Genomic DNA, 24,970 nt, shown 5'->3' on the forward strand with positions numbered 1-24,970 from the left:
CGGTTCTGGGTCCATTGGACCCAGCAATTGAGTTTATTATGTTTTGGTTTACTTTTGCATCATGGATTATTCATTATGTTTCTCTGGTACTTTGTGTTTCAGTTATCTTGGTGTTTTGGATTGTTTTCTCATTCTCTTGTTGTGATGATGATGTTTATTAGAGTTTCATGTTTCTGTTTATCCATGTTTTAGGAATTGTGGTTTCATATATTATTTTCTGTCCGTGTCTTTTAGTAGTGTTTCATGTTTCCTGTTTTATTGTGAAAGTCTTTGTCTTAGGTTAGCGTGTGCAGCTTTGTTCCCCCTGTCTCGTTAGCCCTGATCTCTCCCAACTGTGTCTCCCTCCTGTTGCCCATTCCCTCATTACTACCCTGTGTATATAAGCCCTGTGTTTTCCCATGCTCGGTGTCGTGTCGTACCATCAAATTGTGCCTGTGTGTTTCTGTTCTCCGTATTCAGTGTTCACGTCATGTTTTATTTTCGTACCAACAATAAAGCTGAGGTTTTTGAGTTTCAAGTTGGTGTCTGAGTCCTGCGTTTGGATCCTCCTCTCCGCCTGCCTGCACACAGAGCCCTGACAGAACGACGCGACCAGTAATGGATCCAGCGGACTCACGCTTCGCCTCTGAGGGAGAGAATCTCACGCTCCTTTGGGATTACTGTTGGAGGGTAGTCCACGCCGCGAGCCCTTAAAAGAGGCAGCTGGAGGTAGTATTTTTTGATAATTTTTTGTCGTCCACTGCCTCCACTGTCAGTTTTCTAAATATAAATGGACTTAAACAAATAATAACAGCTTTAAGAGTGAGGCTAAGTTTTGAACCGTTTGGCATGGGTGGCCCAGGGAAAGAGGATTCAGTAGTTCTCCTGGAGGCCCTCGCCACTTGGTACTCTCAACGACAGCAGCATTTTTTGCCAAGGTTTATCGCCAAATCGTTTGATCCGTCCTTGAAGAAGAAATGCAACCCTCGCCGTCATCACCCAACCACACTTCCATTCTCTCCTGTAGTACGGGCTGGTGCAGTTTTCATTTCCACACCTTCAGCTCAGTTAGCTGGTCAGCAGCTACCCTCAGCTCAGTCTCCAGTGTCCCCTGGTCAGCAGCCCCCCCTCAGCTCAGTCTCCAGCGTCCCCTGGTCAGCAGCCCCCCCTCAGCTCAGTCTCCAGCGTCCCCTGGTCAGCAGCCCCCCCTCAGCTCAGTCTCCAGCGTCCCCTGCTCAGTAGCCACCCGTAGCCCTGTCACCTACTCCACCACCGCTTTCATCTCAAATTCAGTCACCCGTAGCTCAGTCTTCACCCCCGCTACCCATAGCTCAGGCTCTACCACAATCAGACTTTCTCCAAACCTTGTTACAGTCCATAGCCCAGTCAGTAGCGCAGTTAGTGGAGGAATCATCAGTGTTGTCATCTGCTCAGTCAGCCACTCATCTTCACCCTCAGCCAGGGGTCCCAATTGCCTCTGGTCCTGCATCTGGCCCGAGGAGCCCGTCCAGCTGCAAGCCAGCAGTCTTAAATAAGTCTTAAATAATCAGGCCCCATTTTATCTTAATGACCTTGTAGTACCATATCACCCTATTAGAGCACGTCGCTCTCGCTCTGCAGGCCTACTTGTTGTTCCTAGAGTATTTAAAAGTAGAATGGGAGGGAGAGCCTTCAGTTTTCAGGCCCCTCTTCTGTGGAACCAGCTTCCAGTTTGGATTCGGGAGACAGACACTATCTCTACTTTTAAGATTAGGCTTAAAACTTTCCTTTTTGCTAAAGCATATAGTTAGGGCTGGACCAGGTGACCCTGAATCCTCCCTTAGTTATGCTGCAATAGATGTAGGCTGCCGGGGGGTTTCCCATGATGCATTGAGTTTTTCCTTTCCAGTCACCTTTCTCACTCACTATGTATTAATAGACCTCTCTGCATTGAATCATATCTGTTATTAACCTCTGTCTCTCTTCCACTGCATGTCTTTATCCTGTCTTGCTTCTCTCACCCCAACCGGTCGCAGCAGATGGCCACCCCTCCCTGAGCCTGGTTCTGCCGGAGGTTTCTTCCTGTTAAAAGGGAGTTTTTCCTTCCCACTGTCGCCAAAGTGTTTGCTCATAGGGGGTCATATGATTGTTGGGTTTTTCTCTGTGTCTATGAAGCGCCTTGAGGCGACTTTTGTTGTGATTTGGCGCTATATAAATAAAATTGAATTGAATCCACGCCTGGTCCGGCCTCCGTGCCTTCATCCACGCCTGGTCCGGCCTCCGTGCCTTCATCCACGCCTGGTCCGGCCTCCGTGCCTTCATCCACGCCTGGTCCGGCCTCCGTGCCTTCATCCACGCCTGGTCCGGCCTCCGTGCCTTCATCCACGCCTGGTCCGGCCTCCGTGCCTTCATCCACGCCTGGTCCGGCCTCCGTGCCTTCATCCACGCCTGGTCCGGCCTCCGTGCCTTCATCCACGCCTGGTCCGGCCTCCGTGCCTTCATCCGTCCGGCGGTTGCCACACTGCCGTCAGAGCCATCTCGACCTGTTCCGCTTCGCCTCTGCCGGCCGTTTTCCAGGCCTCTAAGTTGGCATCATGGCCTTCGGGGACTGCCTCTGGAAAGAGTTCGTCACCGCCACTGCCTTCCATGTGGTTGGCCTCCTAATTGGGTTTGCCTGCGTCGCTGCCGTTGCCGTGTGCACGGCCAGCCTCCAGAACTGTGTTCGTCCTTGTGTTGTCGACCCCCGGGTCGACCCCCTGAACTTTTCATGGACTCTTGGTGAGCTCTAGTTTCATTTTTGATGTGTTTTCCTGCACTTTTTGACTCTTATGCACCTTTTTTGTTTGGTTTCTTTTGTTTGGTTTACCATCAGATTGTGCCTGTGTGCTTCTATTCTCCGTATTCAGTGTTCACGTCATGTTTTGTTTTCATACCAGCAATAAAGTTGAGGTTTTTGAGTTTCAAGTTAGTGTCTGAGTCCTGCGTTTGGATCCTCCTCTCCGCCGGCCCGCACACAGAGCCCTGACAAAAAGAAGCTTCTAGAACACTCAGTCAAACATAAACCTCCAACAGATCCAGCCATTTGGTTCCTCCTGGCTGACCTGCAGGTAAGAAACAGATGTGGGGTATAAGCTGTCAGGTAGATGAGTGAAATAAGTAAGTAAAAATTATTAATGTAGCACTTTTAAAGACAAGAATCTATTACAAAGTGATTTAACATTGATATTAAAAACAGCGCACAGAAACACAATGCACAAGATTACCAAAATGTTTGTTAGCTCATCAGAAATGTTCTGTAATTTTTTATATTTTATTTTTTGTCTGGGAGTGTCATCTACTGGTTGTAACTTAATCTCGGCTCCATCCAGAAAAGCCCAATGCCTAGGTGGAGTTACCAAGCTGGATATTACACTACCAGGATCACAACAAAGATTCTGGTAAGGAAAGGTGTGACCACAGCAGAGAGCAACCAGCGTGTTGCTGTGGACTTAAATAAGGCATGTGTGAAAATTGTACTCTCCAAATTCCACCAATATTAAGTGTCCTACCAGAGGGGTGAGGACACTGGACCATGTAAATACATCAAGCAGTCCTACAGACTGACACTCCTCCATGACCTAGGACAATCTGACAAAACAAGCCCCTGCAAGCATCCTGGTCATGGTTACAGACCTAGAGCACTCACAGGAAGCGCTACATGGAGATGGTCTTCGTGGACTACAGCTCAGCATTTAACACCATAATCCCAGACATTTTTACCATGAAGCTGGACCACCTTCAACCTGATCCTTGATTAAATATTTCCTCATCAACTGGCCCCAAACACTCCAATAGTCGGGCACCCATATCTCTGCCAATCTCATCTGGGCCCACAACACCAACGTGCTGGAAAAGAAGGCCCAGTAGCAGCTGCAGTTCCTCCGTGTCCTGAGAAAGAATAAACCAGACCAGATGCTGCAGCTGGTCTTCTACTATGCCTCAGTGGAGAGCATGCTCTTCTACTGCTTTGGTATTTGGGATGCAGGGGCTACAACTGAGAACAAAGGCTGCGCAGAGGGCAATTAACCACACCCAAAAAGCATTGGCTGCCTTCTGCCTCCCATGGAGGCCATCGTCTCTTACTCCTTTCTCATGGAAAAGAAGGCCATCACCAATGACCCCTTGCACCCCGCCTAGCACCCGTTTGACCCATGCTCTCTGGTCGGTGCATAAGTTGAGTCACTTTCCACACCTCCAGAGTCCGAAACGCCTTCTTTCCATTCGGACTCTCAACAAGTACTGTCCCTGCTGGTGACTTCTTGTAACAATTGGATGAACCTAGAATCTTAGCTCACGATGACTTGATGTCTTCATTTTCATCTGGCCAATCACATGCAAAGATTAGGATCACAACATTGTGTGAAAGAAAGGAGGGCAGAGACTGTGAAGACAGCGACTGTGGTGATACAGGCCAGGTACACAGAGCGACACAGAGAGAAGGATGTGGAATTAAGTGCAGATGTATTGGGAAAAGTGATAAAAATATCAGAAAAGAAACTGGCTGCATTTAAATGATACTGGAGACAGCAAAGCTGAGCGCTGAATTTTTAAAATTGTAATATGTTAAAACAAATTCAAAAAATACTCCTAAGCGCTGCTCATATCTACCTGTAGCTGGAGGAGAGGTGTTATTCATTGGCCCTGGAAGAGTGTCCTGTTTTGAGTCAGGTATCTGTGCTGCACCATCCACTGTGTTGAATAAACCACATCCTGCTGCAAGTCATATCAAAAGAACAACATTTATTCCAAAACAAATGACCCCTGACAAACAAACGTTTTGATGAGGAGCTGGCTGACATCACTGGCAGTGACTTTCAGACATTTTTTCCATCGTAGAGAAAAACAGATTTCAGATTGTCTTTGTCCAGGCTTTAAACCCCATGTGTGTTCTTCTGAGCAGCAGTAAATGCACAAAAATAAGGCTTTCATGAAAACACTAATTCAAACACTTCTTACCAACACAGATCATTCACAGCTGGGCTAAAATAGAAGGCTCCCAGTGATACTGAATGAAGAGCCATTAAAGAGCAATAAGGCAGCAGAGCTAAAAGAGCCAAAGATCTCACAAACACTGAACACTTCTCACTCACTTGGAGAACCAACTTTCAGGTTGATGATGTTGATGACCTTTATAGGTTTTCCAGCTCTCTTGATGACACGGCACTCGTATGTTCCAGCATCATCTTGTCTCACATTCTTCAGAATCAAAGACACGTCTCCATCAGCTATCTGTCTGTCCTTCAGATCCACCTGGTTCTCAAAAGATGGATGCTGGTAATCTGGAACAAGTCGTCCATGCTGATATAAAAGGACAAGTTCTTCATCTTCCAGGTCAGTTCTGCTCCATTCTACAACTATGACACAGAGAATTTTCAATAATATCACTTATCACAAAATTAATGTGTGCAGGCTCATGTTGCCTGCACACACACAGACAAACGGAATAAATATGAAATAATCCTACTCAATTTCTTTGTCTTTATCTATCATTGAAATGGTATTTATCTCCTGACAGGTAAAACTCACCTGCAGAGGTAAACATGCAGAGGCTGAATAACAACAAAGCTGAGCAGAGTGATGCAGTCACAGCAGACATTTCCTCTAGCACAGATGGTCTTAGTTTGTTCTAAATGTCTGTATTTTCAGTGAATAACAGAACGTGAGTTTACGTGGGAGAAACGTTTCGTCACTCATCCAAGTGACTTCTTCAGTCTCAGCTGACTGCAGGTTTCCCCAAATCTTATAAACAGTACATTTGCATAATGACTGAAACCAGCCCACTGAATCAACAATGGGCTGGGAGGTCAGTTCCTTGATCATAATTATGCAAAGCTCTCATGACCATTGATCAACAACCACTAACCAAAACCCACTGATCGAAGACCACCATCATTTCCATCAGTAATGGGGAACATCTAAAAGCTGACGTGTACCGTAAACCTACGCATACGGATCAGTATCTAAGGTTTGACTCTCATCATCCACTGGAGCACAAACTGGATGTCATCAGGATCAGGACGCTACAATACAGAGCGAAAACCATCCCCACTGACACAGCGGCCAGGGATGCAGAAGAACAGCACATCAAGAAGGCCCTGAGCCTTCTTGATGTGCTGTTGGCTATCCGATTGGCCTCCCTGCTGCTGCGGAGCCTGGGACGCTCTGCTTGCCTCCACCCCGGGGGGAAGGGTAACAACTCTTGGGTCTGGGTTCTGTTTCCCCCTCTGGGGGCGAGGGTACCTGGACCCGGGGTGTAGAGTATGTTTGGGGAGTGTGATTGTGTTTACATGTCCATTTATGTCAGTCCTTACGTTGGGTGAGTGCTGAGTGTTTATATATGTGTGCATGAGGGTGGGAACGCATGTTTGTTTCTGTGTGTGCCTGTTTGTCTGTGTCTATATGTCAGGTCGGGTCTTAGACTCCACCTCTCTGGGAACTCCCAGGCCCTCCAAGGCCTATCTCCCCTCACCACACTCCCTGCCGGTGACTGATGCTCTCAGGGGTCGGTGCATTGGTGGTTCTTGGTGTCCGGGGCTGGGCACTCAGGTATGTACCGGCTCACTCCCGGTGGCTACCTGGCGGGGCCTGGCGCCTGTTGCTCGGTCAGGCCTCCTCCGGGGTGCGGGGGGCCCTCGGGCCTCGTCTGGGGATCCTCGGCCCTTCCCATGAGGGTGGCACGGATGCCCCTCGGGTGGTCCTCCTTGGGCTCTCGTGTTCCAGGGCCTCTGGATGTCTGGGGCCTGGATCTCCTCCATGCCTGCTTCATGCCCTGGGGGACGGGGCTATGGCTCGCTACATCCTCTTGCAGACCATTACATGTGGAAACCATTTGAATACAAGCGCGCTGATCCACACAGGTATGCACACGGATGTTCACTGCTCGTAGACTTAAATTACACCTTTCTTGGCTGCTACTTCAAAGCACACATTGTGCGCTGTCTGTCCTGCGTGCTGCACAACAACACTGAATATTTAGTATTTACTGCTGTTTACACTTAGCTAGATTAATGCGATGGTGTTGTGTTTAGTATGTTGCTTTGGTTTTTTTTGCTTGTTTTCTATTCTTTCTCTCTCAACAGGTGATCCAGGAGATTTTATTTTATTTTTTTTCCCCCTTTCTCACTGTCCCTCTCCCCTTCTGTTTTTCTTTTCCTTCCTCTTTCTTTCTCCCTTTCCTATCCCTCACTCATGTCTGTCCCATCTGTAACAACTGAAAATAAAATAAAATAAATAATTAAAAACAAAGGCCGATCAAATGGACCAATACGGCAATGCCATGATGATCCATTTGGCAAAGTAAATCCATTGGGTATCCTTGTTGGTCTTCAGACAACAATTCTGATGGCTAAAGAACCAAATGGGACAGGGGAAAAAAAAAATAATAATAATAATTTTCCCTTTCCAGTTCACAATCAATCCCACCCCTAGGTCAAAAAATATGTATAGGACAATTGGCCTAATCTAATATTTTGTATGAACCTGTCCAGCTGTCCATTTAGTTGAATGTAGGATTAACTCATAAGTCTTGCTAAAGTACCTTGTATTCTGATTCATCGCAGCAGCAACAGCAGCAGTTTGGTTGGATGATGTTAGCAACTGCAGAAAGTGTCTTGCTGACCGAAAAATTTCATCCTGCATAATCTGCATTATTTATTTGCAGTGTTCGTCTATCTATCAATATCTGCGGAGTATTTATTTTTTTAACGAGTATCCTATTTTCTAAAGCACAGCATGTAAATGGTAGCTCAGTTAGCAGGATGCTAGCATGTAGCGCTTAGTGAGACACGCCTCAGACGAGTTGAGCAAAGACCCCGTCTGTGTACTTTATACGTGAGCAACGGATTTAAATAAAATTAAGGTTTCAAAAGACAAACTTGAAGATGAAAAACAATATACTCACCGGAGAGCTGCCAGGGTTTGCCGCTGCCATTTTGGCGCTCCTAAATTCAAAACTGCCTCTGCAGACAGGCATGGGAGGCGTGGAAATTGTCATTGAGTTAGTCAAACGTTTTCCTTAGTTCGAGTAGATGATAAAATAAAATAAAAATAACTGGGATTTTAAATAGGACTAGGCGTTCTGTAATGATCTCTATTTAGGAGAAAAACTTAATCACTCACCTTTAAACAGGTCTCTTTTAGGAGACACATTGCTGGCTAACGGTGTCATGTGATCAAACAGCGTAATTTAATTGGCTGAGAGCCACTCGACTCGATCTGGTGCTGATTGCTCTGGCTTGGGTCATTAAAGTTCATCACTTTTGCAGGTGAATTTTTGCAGGTGAATTTTTTGCAGGTGAATTTTTTGCAGGTGAATATTTTTGCAGGGAAATTTGGAGGATAAAAATTCAGTGTCATAAATTCAATGTCTAAAAATACTTGAATTCTGACGATACTATATTTCTTCCATACATTTGCAGTTTGGACGCACAGGTGTGAACATCTCCTGCAGCAGGGGGAGGACTATCCTCCGCCCGTAATGCTGTAAATAATGGTCGACAAAGTTATGTGACATTAGTGATGTTTGTACTAACTTGGTTTAAAAGTCTTTACTTTAAAATATATGCTGTTCAGTAGTCGACCTTAATCTTACAGAGAATGTGATAATTTTATTGATAATTAAAGTTAGTCATATATCCACAAACACAACAAGATGAAAGTCAGTGATGCTGCTCGGTTTGCAGTCCTGAATATCACGGCACAAGCAGGATCCACTACACTGTTAATGTTAGCTGTGTTATATTGCTGCCTCTGTTCGGTGGTGTCGAGCCAAAGGGACTTTAACGTGTGTTTGAACGAGCTGACAGTTCACTCGTTAAGCTGAAAGAAGATGCTTTAACCCTTTAAGACCTACCATAGAACCAAGTCCGCCAGAGCTTATATTATATTTTTACATGCTGTGGAGCCATTTTTGGGAGCATTTCAAGTTGCTATACATCAATACAACCATTATAGCCCAAACTTTAATAATATGTCTGCATTAGGTGCATAGTAATTACATAAATTGCAAAAAAGTGCAATAAACTACAAAAAAATTGAAAATCGTTTTTGTTTTTTTAACATATATTTCTAGTTAGAGAAATTTAAGAGGCTTATCCCTCAAAACTGTAAATACAAAAAAGTTGCACAAACTAGTTTCCCACCACAGGAAATTTATTTTAAGTGTCTTCATAGTTTTATTTTTGAAATACACCAATTTTTATATACTGCAGGAAAAACGAAAATAAATATTATAGTGCAAATTTGCAAAATAACAGCATATGCATCAAAATAAACTATTTCCAGCAGTGCAATATGAGTCCTAAGCATCCCAGAAACGACACAGAAAGTCATGAAGTCAAACATAACTTTTAAAAACACAAGTATAAGCTCATGATGCCACGATGGTTAAAAAAAAAACTACATTTCCGCAAAATGACGTCACTTCCGGTTTCGGGCAGGTCATGCGGTCATGTGATAGTTCACGCTGATGGACGTAGGAAGTGTTACAAACAGCTGATTGGATCGGCGAAGCGTGTTTCTGGAATATCATGTTTTTGTTGCTGCAAGTGCTTTTTATGCAGTTTTTGCAAAGCTATATGTGGAAGGAAACCGTGACCTAGGACAAGCTGATGGCATAAGATGTAAGTACAACTCCTCCAGTTTCATATGCAAAAAAAATTATTGCGCTAGCTTACGTGGTTGCAGAGCTACCGGGATTTAAAAATAGTTACGCAAAACAGAGCGTGCCCGCTCCGATCGGCTGTAAAGGGTCACACATGTGTCCGCTATACCATCTGGAAACTCTTCTTGTTTTGTAATAACACAAACACTAAATCCTGCTTCTCTTGTGCTGTTTTGTAGCAGTGTATACACCTGAGACTGTCACCTGTCTGTCTGTCCTGCACTCTCTCTCTGTTTCTTTCTCTCTGATTGTGGAATAAAAGTATGAACATGTGTTTATAAGTTACACTTGTGTTTGAATCCTGCAGCTTATCACACATTTGATTTCCATGTGTGACAACTGCAAGTGTCCAGAGTGAGGACAGACTGATGGACCCACTGCTGCACATCATCTGTGAGGCTTTGCACCCCTGATGATCCACCAGGACAAACTCAGCAGTGTGTGAGGAAGAGGAGGAGGAAGAGCCAGCAGCAGCTGACAGATGGAGAGAATAGACAGACTGTTCCCTGTTTGTGAAGGACTGCTAGAAAAGTTTAAAATAACTAATTGTCTGTCCTGAATCAGTCTTATTAGGTAATGTTAAAATAATTTTATTATTTAAGCGTTTTCAGTGTGGGAGAAAGTACTTAGGGCCTTCAGGTTACACACTATGAAAGGCAGCAACAAGTTTAATGTTCAGAAACCTAAAGTATGTATCAGCAGCAAAATGGAGCTAAAAATAAATGTTTGTTTCAGTTCTATGAAGCTTTGAGTATTTTGGATCAGTAGCACTGCTGTGTTTGTTGCATCATATTGCTGTAATTGTTTATATGCTTTATATATTCTGAAGTAAGTTGATCTATAATGTTACATTGTTGGCCCTGCGACAGACTGGCGACCTGTCCAGGGTGTACCCTGCCTCTCGCCCTATGACAGCTGGGATAGGCTCCAGCGCCCCCTGTCACTACCCAATCCGTACCGGAAACCCGATCGGTACCCCGCATGCGCGAAAGGTTTCTACTTCCGGTCGTAGCGTTTTACGATAGTTATGGGTCAGAGTAAGAGTTAAGATGTTAAGAATAACAAGTATATCTTAAAATGTTTGCAATAATGAAGCATTTCAGTACAATGTAGACAAAAACGAAAAATAAAAAGAAAGTTACGGATCAGGACTCTCCGATCCTTACTGTGCATGTGTAAAGTCTGACCGTACAAATCGGGTCTACCCGATCCGTACCGCGCATGTGCAGATGTTTTCTTCTTCTTCTGTTCGTTTAATGGCAGTTTACTCCCCAGTGTACGAGGATACCGCCACCTGCTGACCGAGCGAATAAACCCTATTATAAACTGAATTATCGTCATTACAAACGTGTGTTAAATCTGATTTAGCGATAGTCGAGTGTGTTTATGCTTGTCTGTGAGGAGAGGATTGTTGGAATAGTGATGATGATGTCCGCCATCACTGTCAATTGTCAGTAAACACTTAATCTGGCTGATGAATCTACACGTGAGATATTACAAAGTCTGCATTATTAACTCTGTAATTAGGCGCCATTCTTCTTATTTTACGGCGCTGTTGTTCAATCGGGGGACGCTCTCTGTTGAGGAGAAAAGCATGAATTTCTTTGCATACGGATTATCCATTGTTTAAATGTCCCGGGCAGTCGAAAAGGAGGCAGAGCTGTTGAGAAATGCTAGGAGCTAACTGGGCGCTAACCGTATCAATCAAATATATTGAATGTCGCAATGTTGGCAAAGAGAGGAAGTGACGTAAGATTTGCGCATGCGGGGTACCGATCGGGTTTCCGATACGGATCGGGTAGTGACACCCCCCTCGACCCTGAAAAGGATAAGCGGAAGGGGGAGCAGCCAAGATGGCGACCGAGGTAGACGCTCTTCTCCGCGGCTAAGCAGGATTTTGCAGTTTTACTTCCCTTTCAGCCGTCGTTTTTTCTCTGAATCACAAATGAGTTATTCTACTGACTGTTTATTCAGTACACGTATGCGACATTTCTAAGTAACGGCTTCCTGAACCATACTTCAAAGGACTTTTTCGCGACCCAAGCCTCTTTGCAAAGCGATAGCTCAGCTAATAGCAGGAAAGCTCTGTTACCTCAGCGATGTTTTCAGCAGCTCAGGGAAGCAAAAGGAAGGAAAAAGAAACACCCATGAAGTTTAAAAGTCTAACCAAAGGAGCAACCAAGGAAATGGAGAGAAACACAGGTGTTGCTGGCTCAAAAACCAGCCCCAAGAATGCCGTGACTGCCGAACATGACTACACCCGCAGCAAAAGTCCTGAACTGATGCCACTGCCGGACTCGGATCCCGATACTCCAGCCAGACCAGATGGTAAAAAACACAAAGGTGATATAACTCTTGCTGATGTGCAAAACAACATTGCTACTTTAATTAATGAGCGCTCAGATAATCTGGAGGCTATGATCAGCAAGAATACTGTTAACATCGAGGCCATGAAGAAGTCTATTGACTTCATGTTCTTGGAAGTAGAATCTTTGAAGAATGTCACCAAAACCATTAAAGCTACTTGTGAAAAAAACAGCAGCAGAATGTCTCAAGTAGAACTGAAGGTCAACGAGGTTGAAAGATACCATCGGAGATGGAATCTCAGGCTCTCAGGTGTCCCTGAGCAAAAGCAAGAAGACATCACCAGGAAAGTACTTGACATCTGCTGCACTGTTGCCGGGGAAACAAGTGCAGGATTCAAAAACAGCATTGATGTAGTTCATCGCCTGGGCCGCTACAGCGAAACTCACAAGAAACCAAGGCTGGTTATCATTCGATTTGTGACAAGATCAGCTCGTGACTTGATCTGGAGAAAAGCTAAAAACTGCTCCTTTCTGAAAGAAAACTACATGAGGTTCACTGAAGATCTGTCCTCTGCTGACAGGGCAATTCGAGAGAAGCTTTGGCCTCTTATTGATGCTGCAAGGAAAGAAGGAAAAAGAGCTCACTTTGCCGGGGTCCGTGTGATCATTGAGGGGAAAGAGGTGCACCCAACGCTCACTTCGCCTGAGGATCAAGCTGCACCTGCGATGATGGAGGTTTCATGCCCTCCTTGAGGTATAAAGTTAAAGAGGTCAAAGGGGTTGTTTACAATTTTGAGGTTCAGGATAAAAGTTAATACCAGTTCCATGTTAACTATGGGAAGTAAACTGTTCATTATTTTGTGTTAAAGCCGCACTGTCTATATCACTTTGTTCTCTCAATGTCAGGGGTTTAAGAGACACTGTTAAGCGAAAAGCTTTGTTTTTGTTTGCAAATCAACAGAATACTGACTTTGTTTTTTTTTTCAAGAATCACATTCTGTTATTAAGGATACTGCTTTTTGGAAAACACAGTGGGGCAAGGACCTATGGTTCTCACATGGATCAGAAAGATCGGCAGGAGTTACTACTCTGAAGAACAAATTTAATGGGAATGTTATGCACTCTGAAATGGACTCAGAAGGACACTATGTGTTAATGATTGTCAACATTGATGGTACACTTCTTCTTCTTGCCAACGTGTATGGTTTTAATTCTAAGTCTGATAATGACTTCTTACTGGATGCCCTTGAAACACGCTTTTTGTTCTGGTTATCCAAATACCCGAATCTCCTGTTATTAGTTGGAGGCGATTTTAACATTGCTCCAGATCCTTCACTAGACAGATGGCCACCTAGCTCAAATAACTCTCTGTCCTGTTGTTTAAATACATTCATGCAAAAGTTTCATTTAATAGACATTTGGAGATTTAAAAACCCTAAAGCCAGACTATTTACATGGAGTAACAAATCCAACTCTTCTAAATCCCGTATTGACTTCTGGTTAATTTCTGATTGCTTAAATAGGGATAATGTTATAGCCAATATAATGCCAACTCCACTCACGGATCACAAAGCGGTATCACTTCAGGTCTTTTTCAATACTAATGCTGCCCAAACTTGTAGGAGCTGCTACTGGAAACTTAATAACTCCCTTTTAAAACATGAAAAAGTGCTTGAAGATATTTTGCCATTAATCAAACGTTTCTGGGATAAAGCCCTAACCAGTCATCTCTACTGTCAAAACTGGGAACTCTTTAAATTTGAAGCCGCTAAATATTTAAGAGAGTATGGCTCATCTGCAGCAAAACAGAGGAAAAATGAAGAAATTAATGTAATTACTAGGATATCTGCTCTCACTCAGATCCCACCAGAGAACCTATCTGAAGAAGATAAAACTGACTTAGCTTTGCAACAGAGTAAGTTAAATGATATTTATAAACTGAAAGCAGAGGGAGCCTTTGTGAGATCAAGGAGAAGATGGTTAGAAGAAGGTGAACAACACTCATCCTATTTTTTTAAATTAGAGAAATCTCATTCTAAACTTAGTTCTGTTCGGAGACTTAATATTGACGGTATTATAACTGATGATCCCCGAAAAGTCTCCACCTATTGCTCCAATTTTTATAGAAATTTATACAAGTCAGAGTTTGATGAGAGTGCTGCTCTGAGCTTTATGGAACAAATCCCTGATGTGCGAACAGTTAAAGAAGATCAGATGAGTTTCTGTGATAGGCTGATATCTATTAGTGAAGTGCTACCTGCTATTCGACGTCTTAAACTTAATAAATCCCCAGGAACCGATGGCTTAACCTCTGAATTTTACATTACTTTTGCAGATCAACTGGCTCCATTTCTTCTTAATGTATACATTGAAAGTCTTACAAATCAGTCTCTTCCCCCCACTTTATCACAAGGTCTGTTAACCCTAATCCCAAAGCCAAAGAAAGATCCCACTTATATTGACAATTGGAGGCCAATTTGCCTCCTTAATAATGATTATAAGATCCTAGCTCAGATCTTTGCCAAAAGACTGAAAGCTGTTTTGAATGATATTATTGATGAAACTCAGTCTGGCTTTATGGCTAACAGACACATATCCAACAACATCAGACTTGTTTTTGACCTAATTGATTATGCAGATTTGTGTAGGGATGATAGCTTTATCTTATTTGTAGATTTCTGCAAAGCGTTTGACACGATTGAACATGGTTTTATTTTTCAGGCTTTGGACAAATTTGGCTTTGGCCCTTATTTTCAGAATGCAATTAAAACAATGTACAAAAATGTGAATTGCTCCATCAAACTACAAGCAGGTACATCACCTAGGTTTAACTTGAACCGCGGTATCAGGCAAGGCTGCCCCATCTCCCCATACTTATTTCTCATCTGTGCTCAACTCCTCTCTGATTATATTAAACGCAGTCCTCTGAAAGGTATAACAATTGCGGATGAAGAAATATTCATTAGTCAACTTGCTGATGATACCACTCTCTTTTTAAAAGATGCTTCACAGGTGCAGATGGCTATTAACACAATTAATGCCTTTTCTTTAGCTTGAGGACTCCACCTAAACATTGGCAAATGTGAACTGCTTGCCCTTAGAAATTGCACCAGTCTATCTATTGCTGGCATCCCAGTGAAAGAGTCTGTCACTTACCTTGGTATAGTCATTAATAAAAATCAATCCACCAGGTGCTCCCTTAATTTCACTCCAATTTTGGACAAAACACAAAAAAAGCTAAATGCTTGGCTGCAGCGGGATTTATCCATTAAAGGGAGAGTTTTACTCACGAAAGCAGAGGGTTTATCTCGTCTAACTTATGCTGCTTTGTCTCTTGATGTAAATAAAGAAACCCTGGCAGATATTGACAGACTTATTTATAATTTCATATGGAAGAATAGAATTCATTATATTAAAAGATCAGTTTTATCCAACTCATACCAACATGGTGGAGTAAACTTTCTTGACTTCTCCTCATTAAACAATGTGTTTAAAATAAACTGGATTAAACAATTTTTCAGGAACCCAACCTCAATTTGGAACTTTATTCCCAATTATATTTTCTCAAAAATTGGTGGTCTTAACTGTCTTTTGCTTTGTAATTACAATATCGATAAAATCCCTTTAAAACTATCCAACTTTCATAAACAAATGCTTCTTTCCTGGTCATTGATTTATAAACACAATTTTTCTCCACATAGATACTATATTTGGAAAAATAGAGACATTTTATACAAACATAAATCTGTGTTTTTAAGTAATTGGTTTGATAATGGGATTCATCGTGTTGCACAACTTATAAATCCAGCTGGAGGTTTACTCTCTTTCTTAGAATTTTTGAATACATATGGTCTTCCTGTTCCACCAAAGGAATATGCCATAGTGTTTGATGCTATCCCTGCTGGGGTCTTAATGCTGTTTAGAAATCTTGTTGTTAGTGATTTGACTCCTTTACCACTGGATCCTGCTGTTACTTATGTCGGTCAGGTGTGTTTCCCTTCTGTAAGGAGGAAAAACAACCGTGAAATACGAACTCTGTTTCAAAAAGACAGAACTTGTGTCCCAACGGTTGTCGCCTACTAGAATAACTTATACCAGGACCTGGAATTGGAGAAGATTTGGACCTTACCGTCGAAATTTCTATTAAATAACAAAGTAAAGGAAATATATTTTAAAGTTATTCATCGTTTTTACCCAACTAGGTCTTTTCTTGTACGTTATAAAAAGGACATTGATGTTAACTGTACATTTTGTAGTTGTGTGAAGGAAGATATTTCTCATTTATTTTGGTCATGCTTATACACGAATCTTTTCTGGCAAGAATTTTGTGTTTTTGTTGTTTCTTTTATTCTTTCTGAGTTCTCTCTTTGTTACGAGAAAATATTGTTTGGTTTCTTTAAGTACCCCATGCACAGGGCAAACGAATTTTATTTGATTAACTTATTGATATTATTGGCCAAATTTCATATACATAAGTCGAAATTTTCTAACGCAAAACCATCCTTTCGGTGCTTTTTAAATGAAACCAAACAATATGTTAAAACCATACAACATTCTCAAAATCAAAAAGCTGTCAAAACCATAAACCTATGTTCCCTGTTCAATATCATGTGATTCTATAATAGACTGTGTCTATTTTGCTTTTACGAACCCCCTGACATTGTGTTTGCTATTTTGTATTTGTATATCTGTATTTTGTGCTTTGTCAATAAAAAATAAAAAAAATAAAAAAAAGGATAAGCGGAAGCGAATGGATGGATAGATGGATGGACCCCACGTGGTTACGTTGGACTGCTTCGTCACGTGACCGCGCAGCAACAAATCACAGCAGAGCCGGAAAAGGAGGCGGAGCAAAGTGTGTGTGCAGGAGAGGAGTCGAGCAGAGAGAGCTGCTTTTTTATGAAACGGGAGTAAAGTAGTAAACTTACAGGAACATATACCACTACCAACGTTGGGATTAATTTCTGCATCGATCTGCACACCCTTGTCTCCTGGATCGTAGCTCAGATCAGCGTGAACCACGTGGGTCTCTGCTCCCTGATCTGTTTCTTAAGACTTCCAGCTTCATCACGGAGTTTCTGTCGGTTTGTGGGCTCATCTAAAGGTAAGCACCGAGCTAACTTTAATGTGGGTTCAGTTTATGTTGAGTTTATCTCCCTTGAGAAATAATAGATTGCTTGGTATACACTGGAGTTAGACAGACTGTAGAGTTTGGGATTGTCTGCAACATTATAATCTGGCGGTTGCTATGGGGTAAGAATACATACAGAAAAATAGTCTTTGAATATGAACAAAGGGTGCAGGGCAGGAGAAGAGCCAACCCTCAGGACAGGAAGCCACGGGTACAAGCGTGGGGGAGGGCAATCAGCCTTTAGAATAGGACTTCATAGGGCTTTGGAGTTGACGTCACGCCGCAAAGCATTGTGGGAGCGCAGCGTCGTTTTCGGGGTCTACGAATCAAAACAAACACACTGTGTGGGAACGACGACTACAAGAAAGATGCTTAAAAGCAGCTCAAAAGAGAACGGACTGTATAGAGACCGATTGCGTCCAGAGGCGAAGCAGCGGTACTTGCAGAAAAAAGCTGCATTGGAAATGTGGACCCGTATGAAATACGCCCGTGGAGTGGAAACCCTGAAGACCAACCGCTACTGACTTAGCCTGACATATTTTCGGACCTTGGGCCTGTTCTTCGTACGTCGCTTACTACATCCAAGATCAAATGACACATCCAAGACCAAACCATCGCGCTAACCGTGAGCTCGCTAATCCGGTTCCCCGAACACACCTGCTGTTGACGATTAGTACAGCTGGACGCAGTAATGTGACATCACTGGGTGTCGTAAAAGGGGCTACGCATCGATAGTAGAAACATTGATCGGCAACCCGCTGATTGGTCGGCGAAAATGTCGAAGGGGCGTGCTCGGTATTTTCCGGCAGCAGAGCAAGAACTCATGAGTGAGGGATTTCAGGAGTTTCAGAGTTTAACCCTCTGATGCATAGTGGTCACTGGAGTGGACAGCTACTAAAACGTACATATCTCTTTAATGCATTGGTTTCTATGGTGGAACTGCATATTAGCCTCTAGAGTGCTCTCTGCTGCCATGCTCCATTGAGGTCAATTCAGTGTTCAGTTAGTGCAACTGCAAGTAAATTTCCTCTGAATCAAAGATGGCAGACAAACTGTCACCCCTGCCGACCACTGCTGGCATATCCTGTCAATCCTTCTATGCTAAAAGAGCCCAACAGGTAAAAAAAAATATGATGATATGCAGTAACATCTAGGGAAGGATATTATCTGTTTGGAATAAGAAATTGTTATGTCTAATATGTAGAAAACTACAATTAACCATGTGTCCACTGTAGTGGACATCATGCATTACCCACTATATTTTTTTAACATAAGTCATAAATTGTCTCACTGTTTTTTGGGACTGTTTTGGTTATTATTAAGCATATAATTGTTACATTTATAAGCTACTCATTTAAAATATATATTTCTGTGCAGATCAGCTGTAGTTTGAGTTACTATAATAATTATTTTATCATATTTTGTAGACTTCAAATGCAGCAAAGAATAAGGCAGCGTACAGAATAGTCCAGGAAATTCCATCCAGCTCCAGTGATGATGATTTCATTGATGAGTGCAGTGATGAGGAGTTCAGTGATAAGTCCAGTGATGATGAGAGTGGCTGCCAGAGCAGAACAGAGACATAGGAACTACGGATGATGAAGACACAGACAGTCAGGATGCAGAAAGTGAGAACGATGAGGGGCAGGATGAAGAGGAAGGTCAGTATGATCAGGGAGCTGTGGGAGATGGGTACATGGCACCTGACCATGCTCAAGCCCGCAAAAATATTTGGAAAGTCCAAGACAATGACTTGGTTGGAGACTTGCCTCCTTTTCTAGGAGAGTGGAAATTGAATGTGGAGGGGAAGGATCCCATAGATTTCTTCAGACATCTGTTTCCAGCAGATCTAATTGATAATATAACATACAACACCAACTTGTATGGGAAAGAACTGTCAGTAACAAGAGAAGAGATTCACCCTCCAGCAATGCAAAAGAGGAAGACCCAGTGGGACCCCACAACCCGTGAAGTGGAGAGCAGTCACCAAAGTAGCCTGTGAGGTCAGGTTTGCCACAGGATATCACTGGCCCCAACTGACCGAGGTGAAAAATGCAAACAGGTGCCATGATGTTGCGTGCACACGGAAGACCAAATACATCTGCATGCAATGCTGTGTGCCATTGTGCCCTGGATGCATTGCAAACTTTCGCACAGCCTAGGTGTGATGAACATAGAACTGTTTGGAGATGCAGAGACTAAGATGTCAGTTTGTGTTTTCTTCCAGCATGCTACTAAGGGCTTGGTAATACTGTCCTGCATCGTTATAGAACTGTGTAGACTCAAAAATGTTTCTCTTGTTGGAGATAGTTTGCCATATTCAGGTGTAGGATTCACAGCTAGGACTGTTGATTGGTTTTGTTATTCACGTCTAAACATTGGGGCCTTATGAGTTGAAAGTTCCAAAAAAATTGCTGAGATGTTTTTCAAAGGATACAAGCAAACAAGTGTTTGTATATTTACAATAGAACACGAGGTAATTAATTTTTACAGTAAATTCACAGTATTTCATGCTAAGTGCTCAGGCGCATGTAGTCCACTGGAGTGGACAAGTTTATAACTTTATAAAAAAACATATTTTTGGAAAAAAAAGAGTTAAACATTTTTTTTCATGTCCTGAGAAGAATAAAAGCACTTAAGAAAAAAATCTTGACCAAGGCTTTCATAATTCATGCATCAGAGGGTTAATTAAAACGCAAGAGAACACTGCAAAGGCTGCAAAAGCAAGGAGAGAGGGCTGGCAGAAAGTTGCTGACAAATCAAACTCGTAGGTAATTTAATAATAATAATAATAATAATAATAATGGATTGGGTTTATATAGCGCTTTCCAAGGCACCCAAAGCGCTTTACGATACCACTATTCATTCACTCCCACATTCACACACTGGTGGAGGCAGCTACGGTTGTAGCCAGGCTGCCATATCGCGCCATCGGCCCCTCTGGCCAACACCAGTAGGCGGTAGGGTAGATCTATCATATGACACTATATTGTCCAATATCATATGGCATTATATTATATTATAATATGTTATATTATATCCCCTTTCACATTAGAGCCACAACAGGACCCACAAGAACATGGGAACAAGTAAAAGTGGAATACAGGAGTATTCTACAGAATGGTAATATTTATCTCTTAGATTGCTTTTCGTCTCTTGGCAAGGTAATACTGGCCTGTAATACTCTGTTAGTTTGTTCATAACAGCAACCAAGAAAAGGGCAGAGGAAAAAAAGACAGGTGGTGGTCCTGCAGCCCCTGTCAACAAGTTGGTTAAGTAAATAATACCCTCACGGGAATATCGATATCTCTCAATGAGCACACTGTTGCGCTGAGCTAAAGGATCCTGTCTATCCCGCAATATACGCTGAATTCTGAGGACTCTCCTTATCAATCTTGCACCTTCCGCAATGGGTTGGTCGCGTATACGGACAGGACATGGCTGCGACAGGCTTCCCAAATCCACCTTCGCTTTTATAGCCGTGGTCTCTCATCTTGATTACACGAAGTAATTTACAATTACTACTCTGAAATATGAATTACATCTGTACTAATCACATACATGTAATAGAATGTTAATAGTTCATTTCCCTTTTTTAGGAAATGACCTGTATGTATCTGTGTGACATCAATACAAGGATCAAGTGCTGCATTATCTTTAGTTACATTGATAATATTTATTTATGGTGAAACAGTGGTGGAATATCGCTGTTGCTTTCGTATAAATGAAGCGGACATACCTGCGTGGCCGCGATCTAATCCTGTTTACATAAAGTAAACCTGCTCCCGAGCAGGTTTACGCTTACGGCTCTGTTGCTATGACAGCAAGTCCCGGATGGGCTTCGGGGAACCGAACGATCCAGGATCACGCGAAATCGTCAACAATCTAATCCAGCTAACTTACTTAGCGAGGTACGAAGAACAGGCCCCTTGTCTGTGGAGTCAGCGCGTACAAGTCGTCATTCAAACAAAGGTAAGTCAGCTCGAGTACTGCGAGTGAAACGCGTTTGATTTCCCTGCAAACATTCAGATTAGTGCAGCATAAATTCATTCATGAGGGGAAATTACAGTGAGAACATGTGGAGGCTGTTAGGTGGATAACATAGTGAGTTCAGTGCATTGATGAGACACTGTCCTGAAGGATTGTTGTTCTTTATGGTTAAAGAAATTGCACTAATTTATTCATATTTATTATAAATAATTCTAATTACACATCTTGCTTCCATGTTTGTATTCTGTGTCACTAAAAATACATTTTATTTTAGTTTTATATATTGATTAATGACCTGCAGAATCTCCTTATTATATTAAGTGATTCATAATTGTCACTTTATGCTTTCTCCATCTCTAAAGTGATGACATCCTTGCATTACATACTTTAGGTTCATTCTCTGCAGGCAGGTTTCTGACAGAGAACAGGCAGATTTAGAAAATAACATGCAGCGTTCTATAGATGGACACATAAAGAAATGAAAAATTACATGTATGTGCTAACTTTCTAAACACTTTGTTACATTTATGATAAAGTAGATAAAACACATTTACGTCGGCCTTGGCTCATAGTTCTTGTCTTTAAATGAACTTTGTCTGTGTGTGTTTCAGGTCCTGCACTCTCAAAGACTGAATGAACCAGCATTGCAGCCATAGGTCACTGTGAGCATCACAGGGAAGGTTGAAGCTGCCCACTGCACCTGTATGGCCGGAGTCGCAGAGACCTGCAGCCATGTCGCTGCTCTTCTGTTTAATGTAGAAGCAACAGTGTTGATCTGTGGCACAAGGACTGTTACAGATGAACCTGCATACTGGGTTTTGCTGGGTAATATGACCAAGATACAGCCAGAGGTTGGCCATAAGATGGACTTCTCCTCTTCAGCTGCCCAAAAAAAGGCTCTTGATCAAAACATAAACAGACCATCTTGTAGTGACAGGGAAAAGGAGCCGTCCTCAAAACAGAAAAATCCCACCTGCTACTGTGGAGGAGTTGACACTGCTATTGGATACTTTGCTGGAACACAGTAAAGCTGTGGGTTGTGGGAATGAACCATAATGTTTTATCTAGGGGTCTAGATTTATGCCTGTAGTGCACTGCCGTGTAAATAATTTGCATTTACTGAATATATACTGACTGAGTCCCACTGTTCAAAAGTTGAATAAAGAAACAAACTAATTTTTGCCTCTTTTTTTTTTTTTTTTTTTAAATTAAAACCACCTTATAGAACATCACATCAGTTACAATGTAGAATCAATGTCATTTATAGTTTACAAATGACAAAATGTTTACACAAAATGAGTGTTTACATGATATCACCCACTACTAACGTTACTTTATTTACTGTATCTTTTGAAAAAAATACAGCAATTTTAACAGCACAAGACTTAAGAATATTTAACAGGAGCAGGTTTCATTCTTCCCTGGTTTTATTATCACACTGTTCACCAAAACGCAGCAAACCTTCACAATCTTATCCTGAAGGGTCACCTCTTCACCCTCACATGGAAGAAGTAATCTGATTGGCATGGTGGTATGTTTGAAGCAGGTCCCTTGTGTAGCACTGGAACTCAGTCATGATGTTTCATCCATTTAATAGGCTGGTTTGCTGCAATAATGCCAAATAATTAGCAACTCTATAAATAGAAGGTAGTTCTGCAAAATCACTCAGTAGGATGTTTGTTCTGATTTGTTATGACCTCAGGGCGCATAGAAAATAAAACTAATAGGCTATAAAGAGTGATATGAACACATTTAGAACTTACCGGAATGAAAATGTCTGGAGCACCAACAGATATTTGGAGATGGAAGAGAACTGCACGTCAGCTCGTCTCACAGCTGCTATCCAGGCTAGACGCCTTCGTTTTTTGCTAACATCGATACACGAGCTGCCTCATGTTGCTTCCAGGTTGGGAAAGAATGAAAAGATAAACCATTTTCAACCTTATTCTGTTGCCGGTCGTGCGATCGAACATTGCAGCGGACCACACAGCAAATACGAACCATGGCTGTTGTGTGTGACTTCGCTCCCTTTTCACTTGCGGTAGACCCCCAAAATGGCGGATCGGGCCAAAATCCTTTCCACGCCCACCCCCGTGACATCACCCTATTGGGCTTTGGAGCGTGATGTCCAAAGCCCTATTGAATCACGCTCCAAAGCCCAATAGTTGCTAATTATTTGGCATTATTGCAGCAAACCAGTCTATGAAATGGGTGAAACATCGTGACTGGGTTCCAGCGCTACACAAGGGACCTGCTTCAAACAAACCACCATCAGATTACTTCTTCCATGTGAGGGTGAAGAGGTGACCCTCCTGGATAAGATGGTGAAGGTTTGCTGCGTTTGTTGAACAGTGTGATAATAAAACCAGGGAAAAATGAAGCCTGCTCCTGTTAAATATTCTTTAGTCTTGTGCTGTTAAAATTGCTGTATTTTTTCAAAAGATACAGTAAATAAAGTAATGTTAGTAGTGGGTGATATCATGTAAACACTCATGATTTTGTGTAAACATTTTGTCATTTGTAAACTATAAATGACATGATTCTACATTGTAACTGATGTGATGTTCTATAAAGTGGTTTTAATAATAAAAAAAAAAGAGGCAAAAATTAGTTTGTTTCTTTATTCAACTTTTGAACAGTGGGACTCAGTCAGTACATATTCAGTAAATGCAAATTATTTACACAGCAGTGCACTACAGGCATAAATCTAGACCCCTAGATAAAACATTATGGGTCATTCCCACAACCCACAGCTTTACTGTGCTCCAGCAAAGTATCCAATAGCAGTGACAACTCCTCCAAAGTAGCAGGTGGGATTTTCCTTTTTTGAGGACTGCTCCTTTTCCCTGTCACTACAGATGGTCTGTTTATGTTTTGATCAAGAGCCTTTTTTTGGGGCAGCTGAAGAGGAGAAGTCTATCTTATGGCCAACCTCTGGCTGTATCTTGGTCATATTACCCAGCAAAACCCAGTATGCAGGTTCATCTGTAACAGTCCTTGTGCCACAGATCAACACTGTTGCTTCTACATTAAACAGAAGAGCAGCGACATGGGTGCAGGTCTCTGCGACTCGGGCCATACAGGTGCAGTGGGCGGCTTCAACCTTCCCTGTGATGCTCACAGTGACCCATGGCTGCAATGCTGGTTCATTCAGTCTTTGAGAGTGCAGTGAAACACACACAGACAAAGTCCTTTTAAATACAAGAACTATGAGCCAAGGCCGACGTAAATGTGTTTTATCTACTTTATCATAAATGTAACAAAGTGTTTAGAAAGTTAGCACATACATGTAATTTTTCATTTCTTTATGTGTCCATCTATAGAACGCTGCATGTTATATTCTAAATCTGCCTGTTCTCTGTCAGAAACCTGCCTGCAGAAAATGAACCTAAAGTATGTAATGCAAGGATGTCATCACTTTAGAGATGGAGAAAGCATAAAGTGACAATTATGAATCACTTAGTATGATCAGGAGATTCTGCAGGTCATTAATCAATGTATAAAACTAAAATAAAATGTATTTTTAGTGACACAGGATACAAACATGGAAGCAAGATGTATAATTAGAATTATTTATAATAAATATGAATAAATTAGTGCAATTTCTTTAACCATAAAGAACAACAATCCTTCAGGACAGTGTCTCATCAATGCACTGAACTCACTATGTTATCCCTCTAACAGTCTCCACATGTTCTCACTGTAATTTCCCCTCATGAATGAATTTATGCTGCACTAATCTGAATGTTTGCAGGGAAATCAAACGCATTTCACTCGTAGTACTCGAGCTGACTTACCTTTGTTTGAATGACGACTTGTACGCGCTGACTCCACAGACAATGTCAGGCTACATATGTAGCGGTTGGTCTTCAGGGTTTCTACTCC

At 42.1% G+C, this 24,970-nt stretch overlaps 1 protein-coding gene across 2 annotated transcripts; it reads right to left on the bottom strand.

Moving 5' to 3' along the window:
- Nucleotides 1-1,182: 1,182 nt before the first annotated feature.
- On the bottom strand, nucleotides 1,183-15,488 carry LOC308410723 (coxsackievirus and adenovirus receptor-like). 2 transcript variants are annotated; one of them, XR_013974234.1, is made up of 4 exons: nucleotides 7,898-15,488; nucleotides 5,088-5,351; nucleotides 4,606-4,710; nucleotides 1,183-3,059 (listed from the first exon to the last, which is right to left on the bottom strand). XR_013974234.1 is itself a non-coding variant. In XM_080904289.1 (4 exons), exons 1-4 carry the CDS (start codon nucleotides 5,591-5,593, stop codon nucleotides 3,010-3,012), a joined length of 489 nt encoding a protein of 162 aa, XP_080760415.1. In that variant the 5' UTR covers nucleotides 5,594-15,488; the 3' UTR covers nucleotides 1,183-3,009. The 2 variants fall into 2 exon arrangements, 1 of the variants encoding a protein (XP_080760415.1); XM_080904289.1 differs by having other exon boundaries at nucleotides 5,524-15,488.
- Nucleotides 15,489-24,970: the final 9,482 nt, after the last annotated feature.

This window comes from Rhamphochromis sp. 'chilingali' (genome assembly GCF_963969265.1).
Source record: "Rhamphochromis sp. 'chilingali' genome assembly, chromosome: 1".
In the NCBI taxonomy this organism is placed as follows: Eukaryota; Metazoa; Chordata; class Actinopteri; order Cichliformes; family Cichlidae; genus Rhamphochromis; species Rhamphochromis sp. 'chilingali'.